Below are 26756 nucleotides of genomic sequence, written 5' to 3'. Positions count from 1 at the left end.
CACCACATCTGAGTCTCTATTAACCTAACATCCATGGGCCCTGCCCTGGTGATTCTGGGAACCCATTCCACGCAATTCGTGCACCCGGCCCAAACCTCCTCCAGTGGCTTTTCCACACAAGCTGCCTTGGCTCATTCTGCGGGCTTTCCAAAAATCTCTCAAAGGCCCACAAACCCCAAACAAACAGCAGCTGGCCTCAGCATGCCCTGTACCTCTTGCTAAGTGACCCCAAGCCCAGCCCTAGTGTTAAGACAAGGGACTCGGGGTCCCAGCATTTGTTACTAAATGCTACTTTTGCTAAATGGTACCCAACTGTAAGTCAGGTATAACCAACCACAAAGAAAAAATTACCCAAATAGTGTGTAGGAGCAATGGCTAAGCCTCCCTTCAAGGAGACAGAGCTTTGGGTGTGAATCCCACCTCCTTTACTTGCTGTAAGTAAGTAACACTACCCAAGGACAACATCCTGTTCTTGAATAGGACACTCCCACTGGAGAACCTGAGCTCAGTGGCACAAATGGCAGCAGGTCTCTGCTCTACCCAATGTTCACAATCCTGGCATAAGTGGTGGCCAGTCCTGGTTTGGAATGCAGCTTCAACTGAGCAGTCAGAACCCTGGTACAAGCGGCAGCTGGTCGACTTCAGGTCATGTTGTGGTGCCCACCAAATGGCCGCAAGCCTCCAGCTAGTGGCAGCTGGCCTCATTTCACAGAATGGCCTCTCCCAAGCATCTCCAAACTCAGAGCAACCAATTGCAGATCACTTCTAGATCTTACTAGGCAGCCCCAAGCCAGATACGAGTGGTAGCTGACCTTGGCCTGCACCAGAGCTTCTCCCAAGAGGCTCCAGACCCAACATACCTGGGGGCCCCCTTCAGACGACACCAGAGCACCACCCAACCTGCTCCACAAATGACACACCCGAAGGCCAGACCTCAATGGCCACAGAGCCCCACTGAAGTGACTCTCGCTCCCTGGGGTCAGCCCCCACTCAACACCTCGTCCACCATGGTCACGGCCAACCCAGACGGCCAGTCAGCCTGAGGGTCAACCCCACCCTCTGGGTTGACAGCAGCCACTGAGGACCAACTACAACAGGAGGGCACACACAGCCCCCGTAAGAAACACCCGGGAGCCTCCGGCAGGTTGAACAGAAAATCAGTGGACAGACCACCCAGAGAGAAGACCAACAAGGAAACTGCAGCCATAAGTGACACGTTAGACCAGGGGGACTTAACTGACACTTTCTGAGCATTTCACCTAAAGCAGCAGCATACACATCTTTCCAAGTGCTCAGGAACATTTTCCAGAACACGCCACAGCTTAGGCCACAGGACCAGCCTCAACAGACGTAGGAAGACTGTAATCCTCTGAAGCATCTTCTCCGACCAGAATGCTATGAACTAGAAGTCAGTCACAGGGAGAAAAGTAAAAAACACAGGCACACATGGAGGCTAAACGACAGATAAAACAGAAACACACTGGCAGATACAGAGAACACACGGACGGCTGCCAGGCGAGAAGGGGCTGCGGGGACGGGTGAAAAAGATGAGGGATGGAGATGCACGGAGGGCCAGTCACCAAAATAACCATGGGAGGCAAAGTGCAGCGCAGAGAGCACAGGCGCCGATGCCGTGATAACGGCGTATGGTGTTGCAGGGATGCTAGACCCATCAGGGCGATGGCTTTGGAAGCTATGTACGGTCTAACCGTTACACTGTTCTCCTGAAGGGAAGGGAAAAAACAGGATGAATGCGTAGAGTTGTAGTGCTGTTTCTTTTCAGTCAAACAAATACATGCTGTGACTTACACCCACCGCTCACCTATTTAAGCTGCTTATCTCTACACTAAAAATTCTGATGTGCTTTGGAGCAATCTTCTTAACCTTTTCACTTTCTCCTTCCCAACTATAGGAAAAGAAGCCAAGATCACAAAGTACTTTGCAAAAAATCCAGAGAGATGTGTATAAAACAGAGCTACATGCATTTCACTGAACTCAGTCCACTTCCGCAGTCTTTCTAAGGCCCGGCCATGAGTATACTCTATGTGTGCTTGTAGAGTAGAGTGACTGGAACTGTTAGTCCCAAGTTGTGGAGTGTTCACGTTCAAATACCTGTTAAATGTCAGCCACTGCTCCCGATACTTCACAAACGTTCCTTCTGCTCTGCAGTAGACACTATTATCACCACACATCACAGATAGCATCGACATTGAAATAGAAGCTCAGAGATGTTGAGACCACGCTGAAGGACACACCACTATTACACAGTAGACACAGGATGCTGACTCAAGTTCACGTTGTGAAGACACAATGCAATACTGTCTCATCAAAGACGAGGAAGACCATAAAACCATATCCTTGAGGGTCTCTACCTTTTAGGGGAAATACAACTGTCACCAAATTTTATTACATAAGTGCTAAGTTTAACATGCATGTCTGGGGTACAGAGGAGATTAACAATCGTTCCTGAGGAAGACCAAGGAAAGCTTTATGGGAGACAGACAGCTTTACAGCAAACTGATTCAGTGAAATCAGCAGCACTCAGCTCCCTTAGCTCTCGGAAGCATCCAGCCTTCCATTTCTCACCTCCTCTGGATACTGTATTTTCCTGGTTTCCTCCCATCCCTCTAGTGGAAGCCCTCCTTTCTCTGCCCATCTCTTAAATGCTGAGTCCAGAGTCTACTTCAGGCTCTCCAGTCTACTCACTCCAATTCCCTCCCCTCCCCACCTGGTCTCCCGAGCGATGAGAACACCAGCTAAAGGCTAATGACTCCCAAATCTGCGTCTTCAGCTCAGATGGCCCCAGTGTTTCAGACACAGGAGATTCCCACTCAGAAGTCTCAGTCACACAGCGCCTCACGTGCAAAGGTCCTTTAAGACAGTGCAATACTTCAAACTTAAAGGTCAAAAAACAGCCCAAGAACCTGTTCCTTATCGCGTCCCATCAGTCTCTGAAGGGCAGAAACAATCTCTGGGTGAGAGAATTATGGGTGGTTACTTCCCCCTTTCTGTTTCAAGCGCCAACAGAAGTACTTACTGACTTTGAAAGACTGGCAGGTACTTCAGCAATGCACTTGGGAGCACGTTTCGTGTGTCAACTCCAACAAGCCCTTGAAGAACAGGGGAGTGATGGACCGAAGGAAGTTTAGGAAAGTCGTGAAGCCCGAAACCTTTAACAAGTTTGATATTCCTTCCAGGATATTTTTTAAAATAAAAACTAACTGCAAAATATTCTCTCTGATCTGCAAATGAACTGAGACATGAAAGCACTGTTTAGACCTGAAACAAAACCCTGAAAGCTCAAAAAAAAGCTATTATCTGTCACAGAGGTCACCAGAACCACTAGCAAGGTGAGACTAACTTAGAAGAAACTGCTTTAAAAGCCCTGGCTGGCTGCAGGTAGCATCAGTCTTAAAAAGTGACCAGTAAAAATAATTGAGAAAAAAAAAAATAGGCGAGAGAAAAACAGGTTAAAGAGACCTAGTAACTTACTTTCTCAAAGAACGAAGGAGGTCAGTGCAAGACCAAGGGAGAAATCACAACAGCAGCCACGGGGGCTGGGCCTCCTGGGCCCCGGGGAGGAGGACCTAGCCTCCCACCGGAAAGAAACGGTCCGAGATAGGCAGTGCAGGGGGTGCGAAAGGTAAGGCGGAGGAGAAAGAGCACATGAAAGTGGCCCCACAACCCCCCCGGGACAGGACCACTCTGATGTCCTGGTCCCCGTGGAGAGACAGCCTGAACGCAGTGCAAGTACCCCAGGTCCCGTTTGCTCCAACTGCAAGCAGCTGTGCTCCTGGGCCTGCCCCTGCTTTTACGCCGTGGGTTTTCTTACACGTAGTCCCTCTTCTCCGGGTTTGTTTTTAAAGAAAACACTTCTCTTTCCTCATTTATCTTAGTGTCTCAGTAATATTAACGTTAAAAATACTCACATAGCACGTTTCTACAGCAGGAAAGAGAAAGCAGTGGTACATTTCTAGGGACTGAGGCGAGTGAGGAATCTGGGGTGAGAGGAAACGAGGAGGGAACGGGCAGAGGGCCAGCCCCTCCCCAGCCCCCACGGACGGGACTTAGCGGGGTCTATGCAACTGTGAGGAAGCACTGACTACCCACCACACACAGGCCCTGCCTTTATTTCAGGGCTCACGCTCAAACCCACTCTGGCGCAGAGCAGGAAACTGAAGAACTGTAATCGCCGTGGGCTTTCTTGGAAGCTGCACGCCCACATAACCAGAGTAGGTATTATGAAAAGACTTCAAAGGAAAAGAAAATATGGGTAGGAAAACCAGAGAAATAATAGAAGAAAATTTCCCTGAACTGAGGGACACAAATTTCTAGAATGACAGGTTCTACTGAGTCCATCATCAAGATATTCCACAACACCAGAGACAGAGAATATCCTCAAAGCTTCCCGTGAAGGAGAAAAGAAAAGGAAAAAACCACCAAAACCAGGTTGCATAGAAAAGATCTGAACCACTGTGCATCTAGAGCAATCACAGAAATAGACAGGAACACACAAGGCCTTCCAAATTCGGAGGGAAAACTCTTTTCCCCCTAGAATTCTATAACATTTTCAAACTGTCAAGCAAGTCTGTGGGCAAAATAAAGTCATTCAAGTGCTTCTTAGTACGTAAGGACATACGCCAAGGGATGGGACGACACGGTGCCAGCCCAGGAGGGGCGCAAAGGCAAGCTGCCGTATTGCATTTGGGGAGCAGTTCTGGATCGAAAAGAGTAGAGGAGGAGGAGGAAGACGCAGGGCTCCCAGAAAAAAGTGGAAGTGAAGCAACTGAGGTCACAGAAAATGTTACTGATAAGAGTGTGACAAATATTTTGAAGCATCTGGGGAAAAATCTGCAGTAGATATGTGGGAAAAGAAAAAAAAAAAAAGCAGGCAAAGGGCAACCCAACCACGAGGAAGAATGGAGCTGACATAGGCCACCTGCCTCATGGTTGAATGATAGCCGGCAGAGGCATAAAACATGTGAAAACGGCCTGTTTTAACCAAAAATTACAGTAGCGCCATGGTAGGGCTGGAGGACGTGGAAAGGGATAGAAATGGAGGGAAGAAGTGAGCCCTAATCGACCACGGCGAGAAATCGAGGGGTCGAACACTGGGGGGCAGACAACGAAGAGTACCACTAACACAGCGAGTGAGGAAGAAATTGGAAGGTAACGCCAGCAGGAAGAGGGAAAGCACTGACCGTCTGCCTCTAGGAAATGAGACTATGAGGTGAGAAGAACAGAGAGAATGGTTTCTGGTTTCCCCCATGTAAGTCGTTTAATACTATCTGACTTTAAACCATATACACGAATTACCTGGATAAAAAACAAAGCCAGACCTGACTGGTGTGGCTCAGTTGGTTGGACTTCTTTCTGCAAAGTGTAGGCCTGCTGCTTCGATTCCCCATCAGGGCGCATGCCTGGGTTGCAGGTTGGGTCCCCAAGTCGGGGAACATATGGGATGGATGTTTCTTCCGTCAGTGTTTCTCTCCCTTTCCTTCTCCCTCCCTTCCCCCCTCTCTGAAAATAAATAAATAGCCCTGGCTGGTGTGGCTCAGTGGAATGAGTGCTGGCCTGCGAACCAAAGGGTAGCTGGTTCGATTCCCTGTTGGGGTACATGCCTGGGTCACCAGCCAGGACCCCGGTAGGTGGCACGAGAGGCCACCACACATTGACGTTCCTCTCCCTCTCTCCTTCCCTTCCCCTCTCTCTAAAAATAAATAAATAAAATCTTTAAAAAAAAAAAAGGCCTTTCAAAAAAATAAAAGGGAAAATAGCAACATTTAAAATTTGCCATTTTTATCTACATTTTTAAGTAACCTTACCTTTTGTGTGATGCATTCATAAAGGAAAGAACTTATAGCCCAGGCCCCCAGAGTGATTGCTGGGCAGGAAAGGGTGAGGCAAACTGGTCCCTGGGCCCTAACTCAGAATTCACTGAGTCACCACATCCAGAGGAGTAGTCTGTAGACTTAAAAGCACCTCTGGTGATTCTTATCACCAAGCAAGTCGGGAAAATGTTGACTAATAGGTTAACCCAAGATACGCGCTATAAAGCCTAAGAATAAAAACACTGGTCATTTTTCTGGAAAAGGAACTTTTAGGTTTTGTTGATGAAATATCCTAAGAAAAATGTGAAGAATTAACAGTCTTAAACTCAGTGTGGATCTGGTTTTCCAAATCAGTGAGCAGCAGCTCAGGTCTCCTCCTAACAGCTCCTGGAAGCTAATGTCATTAAATTCACATATCATGAAAGGCAACACAGCATGTTGGCATGAACTGTCCAATCACTGACAATTAAAACACAGCAATCCCTATCTATAACTTATTAAAATTTCAAGTAATCAAAGAATAGGTTTATCTGACTTAAGCAACTAGATGTTGCAAATGCCTTCTTAAATTTCTCTAGGGGCCCTGATATCCTCTGGCTTTTAACCACCGCATGGGGAATATCCCTCAATTTTCCATTGCTCACGTTCTGGAAACACCGACTCCATGCTCACCCTTCTGGTGTGCGTGCCTCTTCCCATAAGATGCCCTGGTCACCTTCATCAATACAGATGCCATAAACACATAGCTCGTTGTCATCATGAACATGCTCTAATGTAATGGTCTTATTTTAACTTGTAATCATGAAATGCTACTAATAATTTGAGTATCTACTACATGCTAGGCACCACATGTATTTATCTCGTGGCTCATCACAGCGACGTTACTCGATACGTGTTATCCGTTCCACTGCTCACGTGAAGAAACCGGCAGAGGTGCAGTCACGTGAGGACGAGGGACAGCCACAGCTTCCAGGCCAGCTGTCTTCTGTGGGCTGCCTGCAGTTCTCCTCCACAAAGCCACGATCATGTCCATCCGTGCCACGATGTGAAAAAAGTTTGGGAAGTACTGGGTTAAGCCACACCTGCTCTGATTTACTACTCAAAAGCTGAATAAAAGTACAGTGAGGAGCATCAGTACGACAGAACGTCTTTAAAATGCTAGTGTGGGGAAAAGAACAGCCACGTTATAGGTCTATACCACTGATTTCTAATAGTTAAAAAAAATTTTTTTTATTGATTGATCCGAGAGAGAGAGAGAAAGAGATGGATATCGATTTGTCGTTCCACTTATCTATGCATTCATTGGCTGATTCTTGGCCTGAACAGGGATCGAACACGCAACCTTCATGTATCAGGACAATGCTCTGCCTGGCCAGGGCTCTAATATTTTTGTTTTTCTCTGTCTGCACTCTTCCTCTGTCGTGCCCCACATAGGAAATCTTAAGGTATATTCCAACACCACTCAATAAAGTAACCTCCTCATACAAATGTTAGCTCACCTGGCGTTAAGTTTAAAGCCTGGGGTAAAGAGCTGAATCTTGGTTCCCCATGCCAGTGCTAAATGTATTTAAGGTATGTCTGAAATAAATTCCACTTGTTTAGAAGGAGAAGTACTTAAGTGTCAGTGGAAAAGCTTTATAGAATGAAGCTTAGAGTTGGAAGGATCTTTTTTTACAAGACAAAAAAAAAAAAGGGGTGAAGCCCAAATTATTCAAGTTCACAAGCAGCTGAACTGGGACTAGCCTCCACATCTCCCCTTTCCCAACAACTGTACCTTCTAGGTCCAGCAAGCTGCTGCTAATTGCTTCTTTGGCTCGCTCTGAAACCACAAAACAGTGTCCAAGTACTTCCTGCTCTTCAGGAAGACTGAATTGCTAGTTAATCTGCAACTTGCAAATCATTGTTCGAGAAGCCAGAATTTAACCTTACGCCATTAACTAAACTTAAATTTGTGATAGTCAAACACAAGTTCCTTTGTTAGCCGGTCCTTGTTCATATCTATGAAATTAAAATGTAGCTTTGTTTTTGCTTAGATCGGGAAATACCCTTAAAAATGAACTAAGTTCTTTATATTGTTATTTGGGGGGCACTTGATACATTATGATACACCCAAATCTTAAGCATGGCGGTTGCCAGAGGGGAAGAGGGGAAAGGAGGGCAAGTACACGCTGATGAGGGAGGCTAGACCTCGGGTGATGAGCCACAACAGTGTACACAGACGCACTAAAAGCTGCACGCCTGAAATTTATGTTCTTAACCCCAGTCACCCCGATAAATGAAATTCTAAAAACACGTAACTATGCCATATTTGAACTCTATAAAAATGAAGAGCCCACAAACAGAACTTTCTTCCTTGTACTGAGCAAACAGTCCAGATGAGGAATCCTCAACCAGAAAGAGAACGTGAGATTGGTACAGAAGTGGAAAAAATAAACTGCCTAGGGACCGACTGAGCGAGGAAGGAGGCAACAGAGCATAAAAAACACAAAAGCAGACCTTGTATTTGCATAAATGCGTGTACAGAGAGCAGCTACTTTAAATCACCAAGTCCTGGACTCACAGGAGACACATTAAGGAAGCTGCAACTTCTGTACCCATGTCGCCTAAGACTGTACTGTGATGCCAAGGAAACAGACTTTGAATTCTTCAAATTTTTCTCAAAATGTTTCAACAGGAAAAACCTAAAAGATCCTTCTCCATAAAAAAGTGGCCAGTGTTTTTACTCTTAGGCTCTGTAGTGTGTTCTTGGGTTAACTGAAACCCAGGAACACAAGCTCCGCGTCCCTAGTAATGACATCGGAGTTGGGCTTCATTTTGTTTCCTGACACAGAAGGCCAATTCTTCAAGAACAGCTGTCATTTCTTTAATGCCATTAAGGACACATGAAGGAAGAAATGGGTTTTCCAAGCCCCCACAAAACCATAAAAGTACTATATCCAAAACAGTAATTATAATTAATGCAGCGATGCCAATTAAAATCCTGAGGTCCAAATTTCAGAGGCCTTGGAAAAGGGGCTTCCTGTACCTAAGAAATACACGACGTGTGACTTTTCAGTGAAAACAAAACCTGGGTCTGGGGCACACGAGTGAAGGGCAGTAACTCTTGTAGGGTGGAACTTCTCAACTTTCACAGATCTGTGTCTGGCCTGTGAATGTGTGGGTGCGGGGTGTGGACAGAAGGAGAGAAAGGAGTTGTTTTCCAAATTCACTCATACTTCTTCGCAATTCTACCCCAGGCACCCATCTTACTACAGAAACATCCGCACACACCGTCTTTCCCACTCTTTACAAATTGTTACTCCCACCTCCATTCTTCAGGTCAAAACAGTGACGGCACTAAGACAAATCAGAATGGTCAGACGTACCTAACGCACTTCCTCTAATGAACATGTGCGAGGTTACTGTGCCGGACGTGGGAATAAACAAATGAATGGGTCCTTCGGGGACCCACGGTTCTACAGCAGCAGCCAATGGTGCATCTTGACTTGTACGACTCGAAATCAATTCTAACTCAGAGGACAGGACGGTGCAGGGAGAAAAGACCCCGGAATGAAGCACAGGGGTCTCCTATCGTCTGCCTGGCTCGCGGCATCCTAGCGGGTGTCCCTGCCATCAAAGCCCTTTGCTTTCCGAGCTGTCCTGCATTCAACTGCCAGATTCATTTCTAGAATCCCCTGCAAGGAGTCTCTCTCCTGCTCAAGAAGCTCCAACGACTCCTCACTACTTATATCGCATCTAGTTCAAAGACTTGACTTAAAGTCGTCGACAGCCTAGCTCCACTTACCTGTTTTTGGAGGGCTGGCCGGTAACCCTACTTCTACGACCTGCTCTAACTCCTCAGGTACCCTTCCTTCTAAGCATCTTAAGAAATTGTTTCCTCTACCGTCAGTACGGACTCATCATTTCTCACAACTCGTAACAGCTTTTTTCTTAACGAATGGCAGGGATGTGCCAAGGTATTTGTAACATGACCACCCCAACCAACGTTCACCTTCCCAGCTACCCCTCAGAGAAATCAGAGAAAGCCGCGTGCAGTGTGGGCACCGGGGGTCCCAACATCGCACTGAGTAAGAGAGGGAGAGAAGAGTTTGGGGAGGTTGCAAAGCATGGAAGGGAACGTGAAGGAACAGACGGGGGGAAAGCTGGTGCTCGGAGCTCTCAGCCTTTCCTTCGCAAGGAGTCCCAGGGAAAGGGTAGGAAGGAGGAGAGGGGGCTGCAAGAAATGAACTCTTCGGAAAGGTCAGAAGAAACTCAAGGGGTTCCCTAGGTAGGAAATCGGGCCGGGGTCCCCGGATAACGCGAGGACTCCCAGTCATCCCAGGGAGAGGACAGGTTACGACGTATAACAAAGAGGCTGGGGAGTCGGGAGGTGACAAGAGATCCGGGCATCTCGGCAAAGCGAGCGGCAAGCCAAGGGAGCGAACGGACAGGACGCGTTCCCCCGGGCTGCTCAAACTCCGGGGACTTGGCTGCCCAGACGAACGAGCCGGCGCCTGAGGAGGCTCCGGGTCCAGCGCTTGAGGGCATCGTTCTGCGGGGGCGGAGGGGGTTTGGGGTGGGATCTCTTCCAAAGGGAGATACGACCTCCCAGGACAGGGCTCCCCGAGACAAAGATCGTGGGACGCGAAGTTAACGCTCGAAGAGCCGGCATTTCCCATCCCCGGCCGCGCTCCCCGACACACTCACCCGGACCGCTCCAGACGCCGCCGCTCTAACTGCAGTTAACCACCGGCGCAGGCGCACTTAGCTGCCGCGGCCACGTGACTCGGACCGCTAGTCCCACCCACCTTCCCCCGCCTCCCAGCCCCCGGCCCCCGGCCTGGACCCACGTGAGTCGCTCCCCCGCCCAAACGGCTTCCCAGGTCAGGTGGTCTTGCCTGGCCCCGGCCCCCGCGGCAAGATGGTGGCGCCCAGCTCCCCTGCGCGGCGCCTGTGGGCTTGGGGCTCCGGGCGGCACGTGGGGAGTCTCCTCTCTCTCGTCTCAAAGCCATTTTGTGCCGCCGCTGCTGCCTCTAAGCCTCTGGATGCCCAGCAGTTAGCGGAGAGGCTCCGAGCCCAGAAACAGGAACAAAAGAACAAGAAGGAGCCGGTGAGTACGGAGGGAAAGACTTCAGCTCCCAAGAGACAGTGCACTCAGTGGCGGGGAGTGAGGGGGAAGGGTCCCCTGAGGCCTCGCTAGTCGGGATCCGGGGCGTCGGTGGGAGAACGGGGCTCGGGCGGAGCACGTGGTTCGCGGGGTAGGGTGTCGTCCTGCGGGTTCGATGTTAAGTACCCCCGCTCTCAAATTACTCGGGGAAGGGGCAAAGGTACAGTGACTCCCTCCCAGCCCGGATTCTCGCCCAGACTTAGGGAACGTCTTCCCCACCAAGCATTTCCCATCGCTGTTTCTCTTCCCGGTAGGTGCCCACAAACCCCGTCCAGCGGAGAGTGCAAGAACTAGTGCGGTTCACAAAGCAGCTGCAGCGAGTGCACCCCAACGTGCTCGCTAAGGCACTGAAGCGAGGGATTGTCCATCAGGACCAGGACCTGGTGGTCATCAATAAGCCCTATGGCGTCCCTGTGCATGGTAAGGACCCCGGAGCAAAGGGAGGGAGACTGCTGCCGCTTTCAGCTGCAACTAAGGGCAACACTCACGCATCACTTCAGGGGCTCTCAGAAGCCTTGCATTTAGAATAATTTAAGTTTTTGTGGACTTCTGTCCTATGTAAGGCACTGTGGAGGATGCAGACGTACGTAAGACAGTCCCACCCTCCCGACGTTTGGCAGTCAGCAGTGGTTTACGGAACATGCTGTGTGCACACCTCCACGGGGATTGCTGTAGGAGGATTTAAAGGCTGTGTGATTTGTCTATAAGTTATTTTACATCAAAACTGGGAAGGAGGAAATAGCATAAGGAAAAAGTGTAGCCCTCGTGTGTGTGGCTCAATTGGTTAGGCATGGTCCCCCATACGGAAGGGTCCTGGTCGGATTCCTGGTCAGGGCACATGCCTGGGTTGGGTCCAGTCCCCATTCCGGGCAAGTGAAGGAGGCAGCCAATGGATGTTTCTCTCTCATGGATGTTTCTCTCCATTTTTTTTCCCTTCTCCTCTCTCTAGAATCAATAAAAGGAAATTTAAAAAGTTTAAAAAGAAAACACGTATGGGGGGGGTGTGTGTTGGAGTATCCCCAACCAAACCCTGGGACATCTGGAACTTCATGGACACTCGAATGTTTTTGAATAAATGCTGAATGTAGGTGTTAGAGACAGCTGGAGTGAGTCAGGGAACATAGGGGCGGAAAGTGCATTTGTGGAAGAGGTTTTGCTGGAGGAAAAGGCATACTTTTGCTGGAAGAAGAGTGCTTTTCGGGGAGCTGTGGAGACGGTTGCACGTAAAGGCAACGAATTAAACGTTGCCGAGTGCCTTGTGTGGGTTTGTTTCTCTGCTGACGCTCACAGTAGTTTCTTGCCTTCTCCTTTCCCGTGAGATAATTACAGTACAAACATTTACATCTTATAGATGAGAATTAAGGTTAGAAAGATTAAGCAACTTTTCCAAAGTCATTGGCTACTTAGGAGAGTGCACAGAGTAGAACCTAGAGATATCTCACCCAAAGCATCTTAGCTCTGCTGTAGTGCTTCAGGGGGGCCTCATGGTTTTGCATTTCTCACTAGGATTTCCTTAACAAATTCTCCATCCTTTGTTTATGTAGTAAAATATCAGGCCTCCTCATTTTGATTGCTGATTTTATTGTGAGTACATGCACATAGGTAGGCTAAAGTGTATTTATGCCTAAGGAGAAAGCCCCATGCTCTAAGACAAACCTTCTCAAACTTAATATGCATATGAGTTAGTCGGGCATCTTGTTACGTGCAGATTTTGATTAATAGTCTGGGTTGGGGGCCTCGGGTGCCTTTCTGGCAAGTCCTTGGCATACCGATGTTGCTAGTCCCTGGACCACATTGAGTTACAAGGCTGTAGAAAGCACTGGCAGTTAATCCAGGAAAGGCTTCATTCCCCCGAGTAGAGTTCTCTGGTGGGATCTTTTCGTGACCGCTCAAACCTCTCCTTTTCCTTTCACAGGTGGCCCTGGGGTCCAGCTCTGCATCAGTGATGTACTACCTGTCCTGGCAAAGATGCTTCACGGCCACAAGGCAGAGCCCCTACATCTCTGCCACCGCCTGGACAAGGAAACTACAGGCGTCATGGTGTTGGCTTGGGAGAAGGAAGTGGCGCACCAAGTCCAAGAGTTGTTTAGAACCCGTCAGGTGACAAAGAAGTACTGGTACGAAGCCCACTGGCAGGGGTGGGGTGGTAGAAAGGAAGGCATCCCTTCTATTCACGAGTTCCTACGGCAGCAGCTCCTATTGACAGAAGGCACTGTACTAGGACCTGTGGGCAGTTAAAAGGTACAGGAAACAGAGTTAGTGCTAGACATTATTAGCGTCTGGCAGAGTTGCGCTTCCTAATTATGGCGATACATAAAAATCACTGAAAATTAATTATGCAAGTAATACATGGTTTTTCTCCTGTGGCAAAATAGTTAGACAACAAAGATAAAAAACTCCTAGGGAATCCACCCGCTCTATCATTTTTGTCCCTTCCCTTAGGGTAGTTTGGTTTTTATTCCTTTGGCCCTTACTCAATATATTTATGTATGTATGTAGTATATACAGTATGTGTATCTACAAACACGTATGTGTACATGCATGTGTCACATTGTACGATGCAAATCGTACTTTGTTTCTCCTTCTGTGCCTTGGGGAGTCTTTCCATGTTAGTACATACAGGTTTACCTCCATATATTTTTTTAACATTTTATTTATTTTTTAGAGAGAGAGGAAAGGAGAGAGAAAAAGAGGGAGAGAAACAGTTATGTGTGAGAGAAACATTGATTGGCTACCACCCAAATGCCCCCACCTGGGGACCTGGCCCACAAGCCAGGCATGTGCCCTCACCAGGAATCGAACCGGCGACCCTTCAGTTAGCAGGCCAGTGTTTAACCCACTGAACCACACCAGCCAGAGCTACCTCCTCTTTTTTTTTTTTTTAAATAGAAGAAAGATACAAGAGTGCAAATGATACCTACTTCTGTCCCCCATCCACTCGAGTTCCTTTTCCAGGGGCAGTCACTGTCACCAGTGTCTTGTATGAACTCCCAGAGTTATCCGGGGCATGTAGAAGAAGCACATTGCGTACGGCAGCCTATTTTGTGCTGTTTTGCATCCTGCTTTTTTCATTCAAGCAATAGATCTCGGAGAGCATTTTGTGGTGCAATTTAAAGCTATCTCCTTTTTAATGGCTCTGTAGTATTCCATTGTGTGGAGGTATCATAGCTGCTTTATTGACAGATGTTTAGGTGATCCCATTTTTTCCAGAACCTGTTGCAAAGAGTATGTGAGTCTACCTTCAGGACGAATCCCTAGAAGTGGAATTGCTGAGCGGAAGGGTACACACATTAATATCTGAGTCCTTACAACCCCGATCGCTCTTCAAAGTGGTTATATCAGTTTTTATTCTCACTGGCAGTGGTGAGTGCCCACCTCTTAGGCCTGACCGATGTGCTTTAAAGTTTTTATTTTTGTTTTGTACTGACTTTAGAGGGAGAGAGGAAGGGGGTGAGGGAGAGAGAAACATCGATTTGGTGTTCCGCTTACATGTGCATCCATTGGTTGCTTCCTGTGTGTGCCCTGACTGGGGATCGAACTTGCAGTCGTGGTGTCTCAGGACGACGCTCTAACCAGCTGAGCCACCCGGCCAGGGCCCATTGTGTTTGTAAAAGGTCAGCCACCAAGACAGGTAAAAACGGGGGAGGGAGTATTTTATTTTCAGTTTCTCTGTGTACTTTCGATGTTGACTGTTTTTCATGCTTATTGTGTATTTTGAGTTTCCCTTTCTGTAAACAGACTATTTCTTTTGCCCATTTTCTTTCGGGCTGTTCATTATTTTCTGTTTGATTTGTAAGTATTCTTTTTGTAGTTTGGGTGAGATAATGCATGTGAAGTGTTTAACACAGCACCGAGCTCATAGTAAAAGCTGAAGTTTGGAAAACCAAGGCTATTATGTATACAAGTAATCAAAATGTAAGTCTGTAAAAAATTGTCATTGTTTGAAAATTGTTCATGAAAGCCCAGAATTGGTAACCGTTCTCAGTGATAGGCTGCATAGAGGAGTTGAAGTCGGTCGGTTGGGTCGTGATGAAGGAATGAGTTTGATCACCAAGCTCGAGGACGGTGTTCCAGATTGTGGGAGCAGCGTGCGCGAAGGGGTGCAGCACACGGTCCGACTGCGGTGGCAGGTGGTGGCAGGTAGACTGGAAAGGCAGGCTGGAACCTGGTTAGTGGTGGCCTTACATGCCAGGTGCAGGAAGTAGAAGTTACAAGTAGAACAGGCAGGAAGGATCAGCTTTTGCTGATAGCAACCTGTTCCGTGACAGTTACTGGTCTGAACCCTCGTAGCAGACTCTGAATTCCTTGAGAGCAGGGATTTGGGTCTTGCTCATCTACATAGAATTAGTGCCTCTCAGAATCGGTGCCTGTTTACGTTCGGGAAATATTCACTCTCTGACCACTTTGGAGCAGTGATGCTAGGCGATCAGGAAGGGTGACCGAGTAGTCACAACTGAGTTTAGTGTGATAAAATACACCAGCCTGCAGTGGCATGGCCAGGATGGGAAGTGTTACATCCGAGTGGCTGTTTCTCCCCTTGGAGAGACGTGGCTCTGTGGTAGGGCCACCTGGTACCCAGGAGGACTGCTCTGATTGACCTGGAGAGGCATGGCCATGGGGACAGATGACGTCTTGCGGCTGTCTGATGGGATCGATGACACGAGACCTCCCGCAGGAGTGATCCCGAGTGAGCTGCTGACGTGCTGTGGCTGCTGCGACATCTTTGGCTCGGTCCCTCCCTGGCTGTCTGCCCGGCAAACGGGGCAGGGGCAGTCCTGTGAGATCCTGTTCGTTCGTTCGTTCACTTTTCATTCATTTCACGTGCAGTCAGAACTTACCCTCTTTTATCTTTTAAAAAAGGAAACCAGGATGCAAAAGCCATAGTACTCTAATTTTATTTTAAATTATACATACTCATTTTTAAAGGCTGGAGTAAAGACCATGTTATTAATATATTTTTTTTCTGGTTTCCCCTCCCCCCCCCAAATATTCTAGTTAACACCTATTAGTTTAGGAGTAAAAAAGATAGGTTTGTAAAGGTAGTATCTAGCTCTCAGGCTAAGCACTACACCAAGAGACTATTGGGAACCCTCAGACCTTAGGAACGGACCACAGTGGGTCCTCCGTAAAAACCTCTAAGTAGCCAAATCCGAAGAGTGCCTCCTTCACCCCTGGGGCCTGAGCAAGGGTCTTGTCACGCCAGGGCGGTCACCGTGCGCGTCCCAGTGCCCGCGGCAGGAGTCGTGGATATCCCCATCGTCGAGAAGGAGGTGCAAGGGCAGCAGCAGCACCATAAGGTGGGTGAGCTGGACCGGAGGGACGGGCTTTCTGCATGTCCCTTGAAGTCATATCTTGGCATCTTTGGCTTCAGATGACGCTGTCCCCGAGCTACCGCGTGGACGACGGGAAGATGGTGAGAGTGCGGACCAGCCGGAAAGCAAGTGTGGCTGTGACTCAGTACCAGGTGCTGAGCAGCACAGTCTCCTCCGCCCTCTTGGAGCTCCAGCCTATTACTGGTGAGAGGGCTTCCCCCGCTCCACCCCCCCGTGGGAGGGGCCCCTGTTCTGCACTTCGCCCCAGAGGTGCAGGGCTGGGCCTGTATGGGGCTGGGCTGTGCCCCGCAGAGCAGCTGGTGCTGGGGACTGCGGCTGCCGCTGACTCATTGGAAAGTGTGCTGCTTGTGCTGAGCGGAGGCCGGGAGCTCCCCTAGGGGAAATTGTTAAAAACTACCCCTAGTAGGTAGCAGAGGGATATAAACAGTTTGTTTACACTTATTTAAATAAGTTTGCCAAGTGGTTCCCCAAGAAATTAAGCGTAGAATTGCCATGAGATCCAGCAGTTCTACCCCAGGTGTATGTCCAGGAGAAGTGAACTCAGGGCTTCAAAACTGTGCCTGTTCCCCGGTGTCCACAGCGGCACTGTTCGCACTGGCCAGAAGGTGAGACCGTCCCGCGTGTCCATGGCAGATGAGCGGTAAACAGCGTGGCCCACCCGTGCAGCGGGGTGCTGCGCAGCCTTAAAAAGGAAGGGAATTCCAACAGGAGCTGCCACCAGCAGGAGGCATGAGGGCGTGGCGCTCGGCGAAAGGGGCCGGACTCGGAAGGACAGCAAACGCTGCTACTCTCTCTCTGTGACATCCCAGAGTGGTCAGCCTCAGAGAGGCACGGTGCTCACCAGCGGCCGGAACGGGGGCCATGGGGCTTAGGGCGTAATGGGGACGGAGGTGCAGTTCAGGGTGACACAGAATTTCTGGGAATGGGCGGTGGTGACGGCTGCACAGTAGTGTGGATGTGCGTGGGACCCCTGAGCTGTGCACTTAAAAACAGTTCAAATGGTACATTCTATGTTATGTATATTTTGCCACAGTAAAAGGTAAACGTGTAAAACAAAGCTATGCAGTGTGATACAATAAAATTATTTTTAACAAAGCCAGCACGGCAGTGGTAGACACCAAGATGATGGTGATGCTTGTCTCTGGGGAGGGCGGGGGGAGTGGAGGTGTAGCAGTATTTACAGTGTTTACCTCCTGTGGGCTCAGAGTGTGTCGGGTTATTCTTCGTAACTGAATGTGGTTGGGGCTGTGCCAGCTCACTGTGCTTTGATTTAACGTGATGAGGGGCTGATGCCCCCAGTGCCACTGTGTCTAGCCTCTGGTAAGTTCTCTCTCTCTTCTATAAAGGGATAAAACATCAGCTTCGAGTTCACCTGTCCTTTGGGCTGGATTGCCCCATCCTTGGTGACCACAAGTACTCCGACTGGAACAAGTTGGCCCCCCAGGTAACACGGGCTTCACTCAGAATGCAGCAGGCAGACAGGGCGAACTCGGGCTGTCCCCTTGTGGGCACCCTGGAGCGGGGCACAGCAGGACGAGTTGATGGTCTTCGGACAGGGCACCACCCCAGTCACCCGGCCTTCAGAGAGACTCAGGCGCAGTCAGCTCCTGGGCTCATGGGGCTCGGGGTCTCTGGGCAGAACCTTTCTGCTTCGTGTGACCAGTCTCAGGTTCTGTTACGAGGCCTCGGGCCGGGGAGGAGGCTTTCGGAAGGCTCAAAGCTGCCTTTCGTGCCGCTGCTAAAGAGCCACGGTGGAAACGTTCGTGTCTTATGATGGTCTAGCCCATTCTCTTGAGAGCCCAGAGAGCTGGCAGAGCTTCCCTGGTGAGGCGGATTTCCCCTTCCTGGGTCCTGGACCCTTCCCAGGCCCGCTTCCAGGGGTGTTAGGACTGGGTCCCTCCAAGCGCAGGTCTTCTGACCTGCGTGTTGGTCGGGCGAACTGCTGCTGGCGCTGCTCTCAACACCGCCTCTTCTCCGTACAGAAGCTGTCTGCTGGCACGCTGAAGAAGCTGGGCCTGCCGCAGGCCAAGGCCCGCCACATCCCTCTTCACCTGCATGCCCGCCAGCTGGTCCTGCCCGCCCTGGGGTCCAGGGAGGAGGAGCTCAGCTTGGTCTGCAGGCTTCCTCGCTACTTTGTTCGCTCTCTGAGCCGTCTGGGCCTAAAGATGCCAAGTCAGGACCAGAACAGGGATGATGGAGCTGAACATCAGGGAGCACAGTAAGACCGCTGGGCAGCGTGGCCCCTGAATTCTTCGCTTGGTCCAGTGGACTTCTCCCTTGCGACAGACTCCGAAGAGCCAGGTGAGAGAAGTTGAAGAAGCCCAGCCACTCTGGGGCTTTTCCTGGAAACTAGTCTATTATTTGCTGATACTCGAGCCACACTCTGGAAAAACCTGTGGGCCCCAGCGTCATCTTGCCAAGCTGGAAGAGAGCCCAGGTCCAGGCAGCTTGGGTCAGAAATTGGAAAAGAAACTGCGGCAGAGAATCTAGGACAGGAACTGTCTTTGTGCAGCAATAAAGTTCTTGGTCTGTCGGGAGGGTTCCCGTGGTCGGACAGAGCGCGGTGGTTATCTGACTCTCTGGGAGACTGGGAAGCAATCAGTTCCTCTCCTCACGGAGCTGCAGCATCGGAGCAAGCTCTTCTTCACGCTCATCTCAGGTTTTGTAGACACGTGTGTCAATTGAGGGACGCCCACCCACTCCAGCACGGGAGCCCCGCTGTGCTGGCGGTCCTGGGGCCTGTGAAGGGTGCTCGCTGGCAAGGGAGGTAGGCGGGCACACGAGGGAGTGTCACAGGCTGGGTGTGAGGTTTGAGAGAGGAGTGCACGCGGCCCTCCGAAGTGGGTACTTGTTGACTCCATCTGGGTGTTGCTCTATGGGAACCGATACTCTGATTGTTTTTCAGTCGGGAAATCTGGATATTTATGTGAAATTTCCCAGTATGTGTTTAACTAAATCAATTTTTGAAAAATCACTTAGGCACCCAAGCAAGTCATACTGGATTTGGTCTGCAGGCTGCCTGTTTGCAGTCTGTGTTTGAAGAATGGAGTAGACGGCTGGTGAAAGGTGCTGTCCAGAAGGTTCTGGATCAGGCCCTGGCTGGGTAGCTCAGTTGGTTGGAGCGTCGTCCCGACACACCGCAGTTGCAGATTCGATCCCGGTCAGGGCACACATGGGAATCGACCAATGGATGCATAAATAAGTGGAACAACAAATGGGTGTCTCTCCCTCCCCCCCTCCCTCCCTCCCCGCCCCCCTCCAGTCAATAAAAAAATAAAGTTCCGGATCAGCGGTTGGCATTTCAGCTGCACATCCTTTCTGGACTAGGGCCCGGCTTCGGTTAGTCTACGTGCGTGGCCAGGAAGGTGCCGCCATGGTCTAAAGCTGCCTCGTTTTGGAAGCGAGCCTCCTGCCCTTGGTCTCAGGAAGGAGGCGGCCTTGCTGGGCGGCAGTGGGGATGGAGATGATCCTGGCCTCGCGGCTCAGTCGTCCCGCCAGCTCCCCTCTTGTTCCTCGTGACCAGTGTGCGCACTTTCCTCCGGGCTGAGCTGAGGGAAGCCGGAGGGACAGCAGCTGGGGACAAGCCCGAGAGCTGCCTTTCTGTGCTCTCCACTGCCCAGGCAGCCTTGTGGACCCCTGCCCCGGCCCTGATGCTGTTGCAGTGCGTGACGGGTTCCCCTTCCAAAGCGCAGGTGAGCACAGGTCTGCATACTGGTGTGCACGACACTGACGTTTGGGCCCATTCTGCTTGAGTAAACCATGCTGCTCCAGATAAAGGTGCAAGCGTGTAACACAAAACGGTGATGATTGACCTGGATTTAGGGAGACCAATGGCCAAGATGGATGTTGGGAGAGACCCCAGGCACCCAGGGAGCCGCCCCAAAGGGCGCAGGCGGCCTGTACACAAATGTGCTCGCAGCGCCCAGAGCCACAGTGGGGGTGTGGGCCTGAGGAATGAGGGCCCTCGGCCTTTTCCTGAGTCTTCTCGGCCTTGCTGGGTACAGTGGCTGTGTTCAGGCGCTGAGAACCCTCTGAGAACCTTCACCCAGTCGGTGTGGCCTGCGAAGCTGGTGCTGCACAGCAAGGGAGGCTGGCCGGTGCCCGAAGTGAAATGCTGGCCAGCCAGTGAGAAGCCCAGATTTGCCGTGAAGCTGTGTGATTAGTATAAGGAGATGGTTTTCGTTCTTTTTATTCAAGTCCTACATGCACATGATCTTAAACATCAAAACCCAAAAGCTTATAATGAAACCCAGTGTTCTTTGCCCACCTGGAGCTTCTATTTTTAGCTCTCCTGCGAAAGCCCATGGCGTGCCTGTGGGAGGCCCATCTAGTCTGTTCCTTAGGAAGCAGGGGGAGGACTGGTTCCCCCCCACCCCCTGGCCATACTCCTCTGGGCTGGGGGTGGGGGCAGCACCCCAGCCAGCCTGCTGCTAGCCAGTGACCAGGTAGGTTTTTCCAGGCTGGACCCTTGTGACCTCAGCTGGGAAAGCAGTTTTCTCCCTGGTCACACTGTGCCTTGTCCTTAAATTCAGTGACCAGGCCTCCTGCCTTGGGCTCCTCACCGGCTTTGCACCTTGTTTTATTTCCTCCCAGGCCCCTTGAAGGGCTGGGCCTGGGTGCCCCCAGCGCTTCATGTTTGTGTGCTGCCCCTCCCCCAGGGGGCCTGGCCGCAGGGTGGGGTAGCTTTGGACCTGACTCTGATAATGCCGAGTCCTCGCACATCTCTCCCTGGCCTCCGTCTCTCCTGTGGTCGTGGCCCCCTGGGAGTCCCCTGTCAGCCCCCTGGGAGTCCCCTGTCCACCCCCTGGAATTGTGGCCCAACTGCTCCAGACTGGGCCCTTCCTTCCCACTCCTGCCTCCATCAAATGGCATCACTGCCACCTTGGGGACCACCCTGACTCCCTCCTACAGAGCCCCAAATCCCAGCTCCTCTATGTCACCGTTCTCTGAAAACAAGCTTCCTGCTTTGATCTTACCTGCTCCTCCCCAATACCACCTTCACTACCTGCCCTCCCCCATCACTACCTCCAGCAATGGCAGGAAAGACCTGGAAAGTGGAAGAGCCTCGTAGGTTAGAAGCAGAATCAGAGGCAGCCTGCTAGTCCCCACCAGAGACCGCACTGGGAAGGAGGCATTGAGACCCTCCCTGGTTCTTGGGTCGGAGCAGTTCACTCACCTGCAAAACGGCCTGTATCGACAGGTATCTTACGGGTTGCATTCATTCATTCATATTAAGTCCCCAGAAGAGTTCCTGACCTATGGGAAGAGTTCAATTAGTGTAACATAGTAGGCTAAAAAAGATGAAATTAGCCATTTAAAAATATCTTTTTGAGGTAAAATTCATATACCATGAAATTCATCCATTTAAAGTACATAATTCAGTGGGTTTAATATAGTCACAAAATTGAACAACTATCGCTACCATCTATTGGTTTCACCCTCAAAACCCCAAACCCACTTCGCCGTCACTCCCCACTCCCGCTCACACCCAGCCCCAGCCACCTGCTAATCTACTTTCTGCCCCGGTAGTTTTGCCCATTTTGGATACTTTATACAAATGGAATCATGCAGTACGTGATCTTTTGTGCCTGGCTTCTTCCATCCACTCAGCATCATGTTTTCCAGGTTCATCCTGTTGTCAAATGCTCGTACACCAGTGTTTCATTTTTTATTGCAGAATAATATTTCATCGTACAAAGAGGTCAAATTTCGTTCATTCACCAGTTGATGATTGTTTCCAATTTTTGGCTGCTATAAATTGTGCTGCTATGAACATTCGTGTGTAAGCTTTCACGAAGAGGTATGTTTCATCTCTCGTGAGCTCACACCTAAGAGGGCAATTGCTGGGCCCTACGGCCACTCCTAGTCACATGATAGTTCTGCTTAGCACTTCCTGGAGCGGCCAGATCTCCCCAAAGCAGTCGCCCTGTCTTCTCATCGCCAGCAGCAGCGTGTCAGGGCTCCAGTTCAATGCCAGCACTTGTCACCCATCTTCCCCAAGGTGGCCATCCTACTGGGCGTGAAGTGCATTCTCACTATGTTTTCTAATCGAGGACTATCTGACACACTAGTGTCAGGTGTACAACACAATAGTTCAATATTTGTCTGTATTGTGAAGTGATCACCCCAATAAGCTAACATCCATCACTACACATAGTTCAAAATTGTGTTTCTCACGAAGAGAACTTGTACGATTCACTCTCTTAGCTACTTTCAAATATGCAATACAGCATTATGAGTTGCAGTCACCGTGATATGCGTTATAGCCCCGTGCCTTGTTTAATGTATAACTCAGAGTTCGTGCTTTTCAACACATTTGCGCATTTTGCGTGACCCCCACCCCCACAACCCACCAATCTGTTTGCTGCATCTGTGCACTTGTTGTTTTTGTTCATTTTGTTTTTAGATTCCACATAGTAAGTGAGCTCATACGGTGCTTGTCTTTCTCTGATGTGTTTCATGTAGGTGATGCCCTGTTTTGTTTGAAGAAATGTCTGTCCAAGGCTCTTCCCCATTTCAAAAATTGAGTCATTTGTCTGTTTATCATTAAGTAGTAAGATTTCTTTATATATTCTGGAGACAGTCCCTTCCCAGGTGCGTTATTTGCAAATATCTTCTTGCCTCTTGTGGGTTCTCTCTCACTTTCTAGGTGACATCACCTGCCACGAGAAAGTTTTTAATTTTGATGTAGTGTAATGTTTTTTGTCGATGTGCTTCAGGTGCCATACGTAAGAAAACATTGGACAGTCCAAAGCCATGAAGATTTCCGCCTATATTTTTTCTGATGGTTTTCTAGTTTTAGCTCTATGTTCAGGCCCATGGTCCAGTTTAATTGCTGTGTACGATGTAAGGAGGGTATCCAAGTTTGCATGTGGGTCTAGCTGTTCCAGCCCCAATTATTGAAAAGATTATTCTTCCCCCCAAAATTGTTTTGGTAAACTGACATGTTTGAAAGGTCATGCCAGGTCTAATATAGATAATTTCATAGGGCACATTTTGGTTTTATTACAGTAGTATTGATGTGAATGGAACAAAACGAGAAATAGCTGTAGTTTCTGGTTTGGCCACGAGATGGCAGCAGTCTCCCAGATTTCATCCCTTTCCAGACAGAGCTGCTCTAAAAAGTGGGAACAGGTTTTAGTCAAGTATGGAGGAGTATTCTCCACAAGAGTCTTGAGCTGTCTTTCTCTGATCCTATAACTCCGACTCTGGCTACCCCAGCATCATAAATCACAGCGCCATACTTTTTAGTAGAAAACCTGGAGTTTGCTGTTCTCTGGTGGAATGAGGGAGTAGGGCTCCCCATTCGTGGATTGGGCTGCCCGAGTGAATCTGAAACAGAATTTGATTCACACTCAGTTATAAAAACACTACACGTTCATTACAGAACCGTGGGACGCATAATCAAGCTGTCCTCCGCCATCAAAAAGCCTAATGGAAATATGCATTTACCTCCCACGTGGTCACACAGCTTAGCTAAAATGTGGAGGGCCTTAGCTCGGATGGTTTTATTTTGGCTCAGTGTAGTAACAGTCGCAGCCCCTTTGCTAATCAGAAGCACTGATTGACAGTTATAAGTGACTTTGACTAGTCAAAACAGGTTGAAATCTCACTGGAAGGAAAAGAAGCCACAGTAACACATTTTGGGCGCCTCAAACGTGTGTCTTTGGCTGCCATCCCTTCTTCACCGTCCCGGCTGGGCGGGGGGGTGCTCACCCAGGGCAGGCTCACCCTTCCCTGCCACGTGGCTCTGCTGCTTCCACAGCCTCTCCGACAAGGCTGTGCACATCCTCAGACCCTCGCCTCGCTCACATCTCCCCCTTGCATCTGGGGGCCTCTGAACCTCAGCATCAGCTAACTGCACACCCCTTTTCCTGACACGGGCTACCCAGGCTGTCCTGAGGAGCTGTGAGGCCGGGGTGCAGGGAAGCGGGCAGGCAGCAGGGAGGGCAGCCTCCCCCACGCAGGGGTCCGGGCGAGGGCCGGGGCTGACCTGTCTTTCGGCACTTCGGAGCTGTTACCATCCGTCCGTCAGCAGCTTCAAAAAGCCAGGAGTGATGACTTGGACCCATTCAGAGAGCAGAGCGAGGGGAAGGGGTCCCCACTTTGATGTGATCAGAAAGGTCAGCGAGGGAACAGGAGGGGGAGCTGGGGAGGGCTGCCCAGACAGTCTGCTCTCTCATCAGAGACTTGCATGAACGAAGACGCCAGCTTGTCTTCTCCCCTCTTCCATCACTCCCCTCCTGGGGCCATGTCTGATCTTCCCTCCAAGCCTCCGAGCGGCTCCAGACTCCTGGTCCCAAACCTCCGGCCTGTGTCCTGCCTGTGGCCCATCACCCACTCCCACACCTCTTTGGAGAGGGACGTGGGACAGGGTTGGATGGGGAGCTGGGGACAAGGGGTGCTGGTGAGGGAGCCCCTAGGGTGGGGGCCAAGCCATCGACTTCATCCTATGGGGTGTGTGGTAATTACTTCATGCATGAAACACCCAGTTTCAGGGTCAGAGAGCAGAATTTTCCCTTTTGGATCTGGAAGCTCAGCAATGAGAGGGGCCTCAGGTCACGGGGGCGGGGGTGGGGGGGGGCTCCACCTTCAACTATTTGACTGACAGGCAGCCACCCAGCCAGGATTTAATGCAAGGAGCTCACCACCCCCTGAGGTTCCCTGCCTCACTGGTGGGGGAAGAGAAGATGAAGGAGCAGGGAGGGGGAGAGGGGATAGGAGACACAGGCCAGACAGGGAGGAGAGCCACTGGCTCCCCTGAGCTCCTGGCCATCCTGGGACACACACACACACACACACACACACACACACACACACACACACGCCCTAGGGCCTGCTCCAGCCAGGCCTGAGAAACCGCCAGCTCATCCTGGCCCAGCCAGGGAGTCTGGCCTTTTTCCTGTCTGACATTACAGAATTTTCCAGAAGTTTCCCTGTTTGTTTTTTCCCCCTGAAGTTATAAACCAGATTACCCCTGTCCCCTGCTTTTTTGGCCTAGGGGAGAAGAGCCAAAGGGGGGAAGAAAGCAGGATGAGGGCCTCTGAGCACACCCGAAGCTGAGCCTTCCCTTCCTCCCACCCATGCTGGGGTTCCAGGAACAGAGTGGAGGCAAGGATTTCAGTGTTCCACAGTTGTTGCCCTGCCCGAACCTCCTCCGTGTATTCGCTAATTTAAAGCTCCGATCACAGCTGTGTGGCTAGACTGTTCTTCCTGATGCTCTTGTCTGTGTCATTCACAGCTGAGGGCCGAGAAGCCCCCACCGGAAACCGGGCCCCTGGGTTTCCTGCGATTGTACAGCAGAACCAGGTTTCGACCAGGTCTGCCTATCTTTGGAGCCTTTCTGTTAACCTGCACTTCCCCAGGGACTGGGTGTCCTGGAGGTCCCCAAAGAAGTCCCAGTTGTCCTCTGACACACAGCGGCCCCGAACGGAGTGTGAGCAAGGCGTGTGCCTGGAAGCGGGTGGCATCTCAGTGGGGGCGCTGTTTCTATCCTGCTGCTGGCTGGCTGCGTCCGGTCTCTCTGGGCCTCGGGTCCTCACCTGTAAGGTGCTTGGGATGACACGCTGTCTGGGATCACAGGCTCCAGCACAGATCATCTCTGAGGCCCCTTCTCATTGCGGGCCCCGGAGTCTGGCTTCGCTGAGATGGCTGATCCCGGAGAAGGAAGAGCACCCTCAGCCCCTTGCAGGGCGCCAGCAAACCCGGCCTCCCAGACGAGGGCAGCACAGTCACTCCGTGAGTGGGTCCAACTCAGGAGTGTCGCCTGTCATTGGAGGTAGAGCCTCCCGGAAGAGTCAGCACTGGCCGGGCCCCACCACATGGGCAGGGAGCGGCCACAGCAGCCATCACTGAGGAGGGCCGCTGCACACCGCGGCGGCCTCGCATTGAGCCCTTATGGTGCAGGGGCACCATGCTGTGTTCCATCTGGACGGTGCTGTCCAGCCCTCCCAGCAGTTCCACCAAATAGGCATTTTAGGGAACAGGACATTAGAGGTCAGCAATTTGCCCACAGCCCGGAAGTGAGGGGCTGAGATTCGAGAGCACATCCGTGTCCTCCATGCTAGCGTGCTGCCCAATCTCAGGTGCAGTCTTAGATTCCCACCGATTGCTCTGGAGAGGAGGCGGCTCTCAGGTTAGGCTCTTCGGGCTTTGGGTATGGTTTCCCAGAGTCCCCAGGGCATGAGGAGCCGCCCTGACTGCCTACTCTCACTGCAGGAAAGGGAAGGGGAGGCGGGCCCGCCCCACGGCGTAAAAGCCTGAAGTTCCCAGCTGGAGGGTGGCAGTGTTGACTGGGGGTGCCAGGCCAGGCCTGAGTGGCTAGAGCCCCAAGGTTGCTCAGGAGATTGTCCTGAGAACAGGGTGGGGAGACAGTGGGGAATGCAGGTATTTCCCAGGCTTCCCTGTTCACCAGGAATGGAGCTAGAGCCCAGGACTTTCAAGTGA

The 26756-nt window shown here is 50.6% G+C and overlaps 1 protein-coding gene across 1 annotated transcript; it reads left to right on the top strand.

The window, feature by feature from the left end:
- Nucleotides 1-10636: 10636 nt before the first annotated feature.
- On the top strand, nucleotides 10637-19549 carry RPUSD4 (RNA pseudouridine synthase D4). Its single transcript, XM_024557395.3, has 7 exons — nucleotides 10637-10920; nucleotides 11232-11397; nucleotides 12893-13094; nucleotides 16181-16274; nucleotides 16349-16493; nucleotides 17657-17754; nucleotides 18293-19549. Exons 1-7 carry the CDS (start codon nucleotides 10732-10734, stop codon nucleotides 18530-18532), a joined length of 1134 nt encoding a protein of 377 aa, XP_024413163.2. The 5' UTR covers nucleotides 10637-10731; the 3' UTR covers nucleotides 18533-19549.
- Nucleotides 19550-26756: the final 7207 nt, after the last annotated feature.

Source organism: Desmodus rotundus, chromosome 7, assembly GCF_022682495.2.
Source record: "Desmodus rotundus isolate HL8 chromosome 7, HLdesRot8A.1, whole genome shotgun sequence".
In the NCBI taxonomy this organism is placed as follows: Eukaryota; Metazoa; Chordata; class Mammalia; order Chiroptera; family Phyllostomidae; genus Desmodus; species Desmodus rotundus.
Note: the sequence above shows the minus strand (reverse complement) of the source record. Positions and strands in the feature narration are given on the sequence as shown.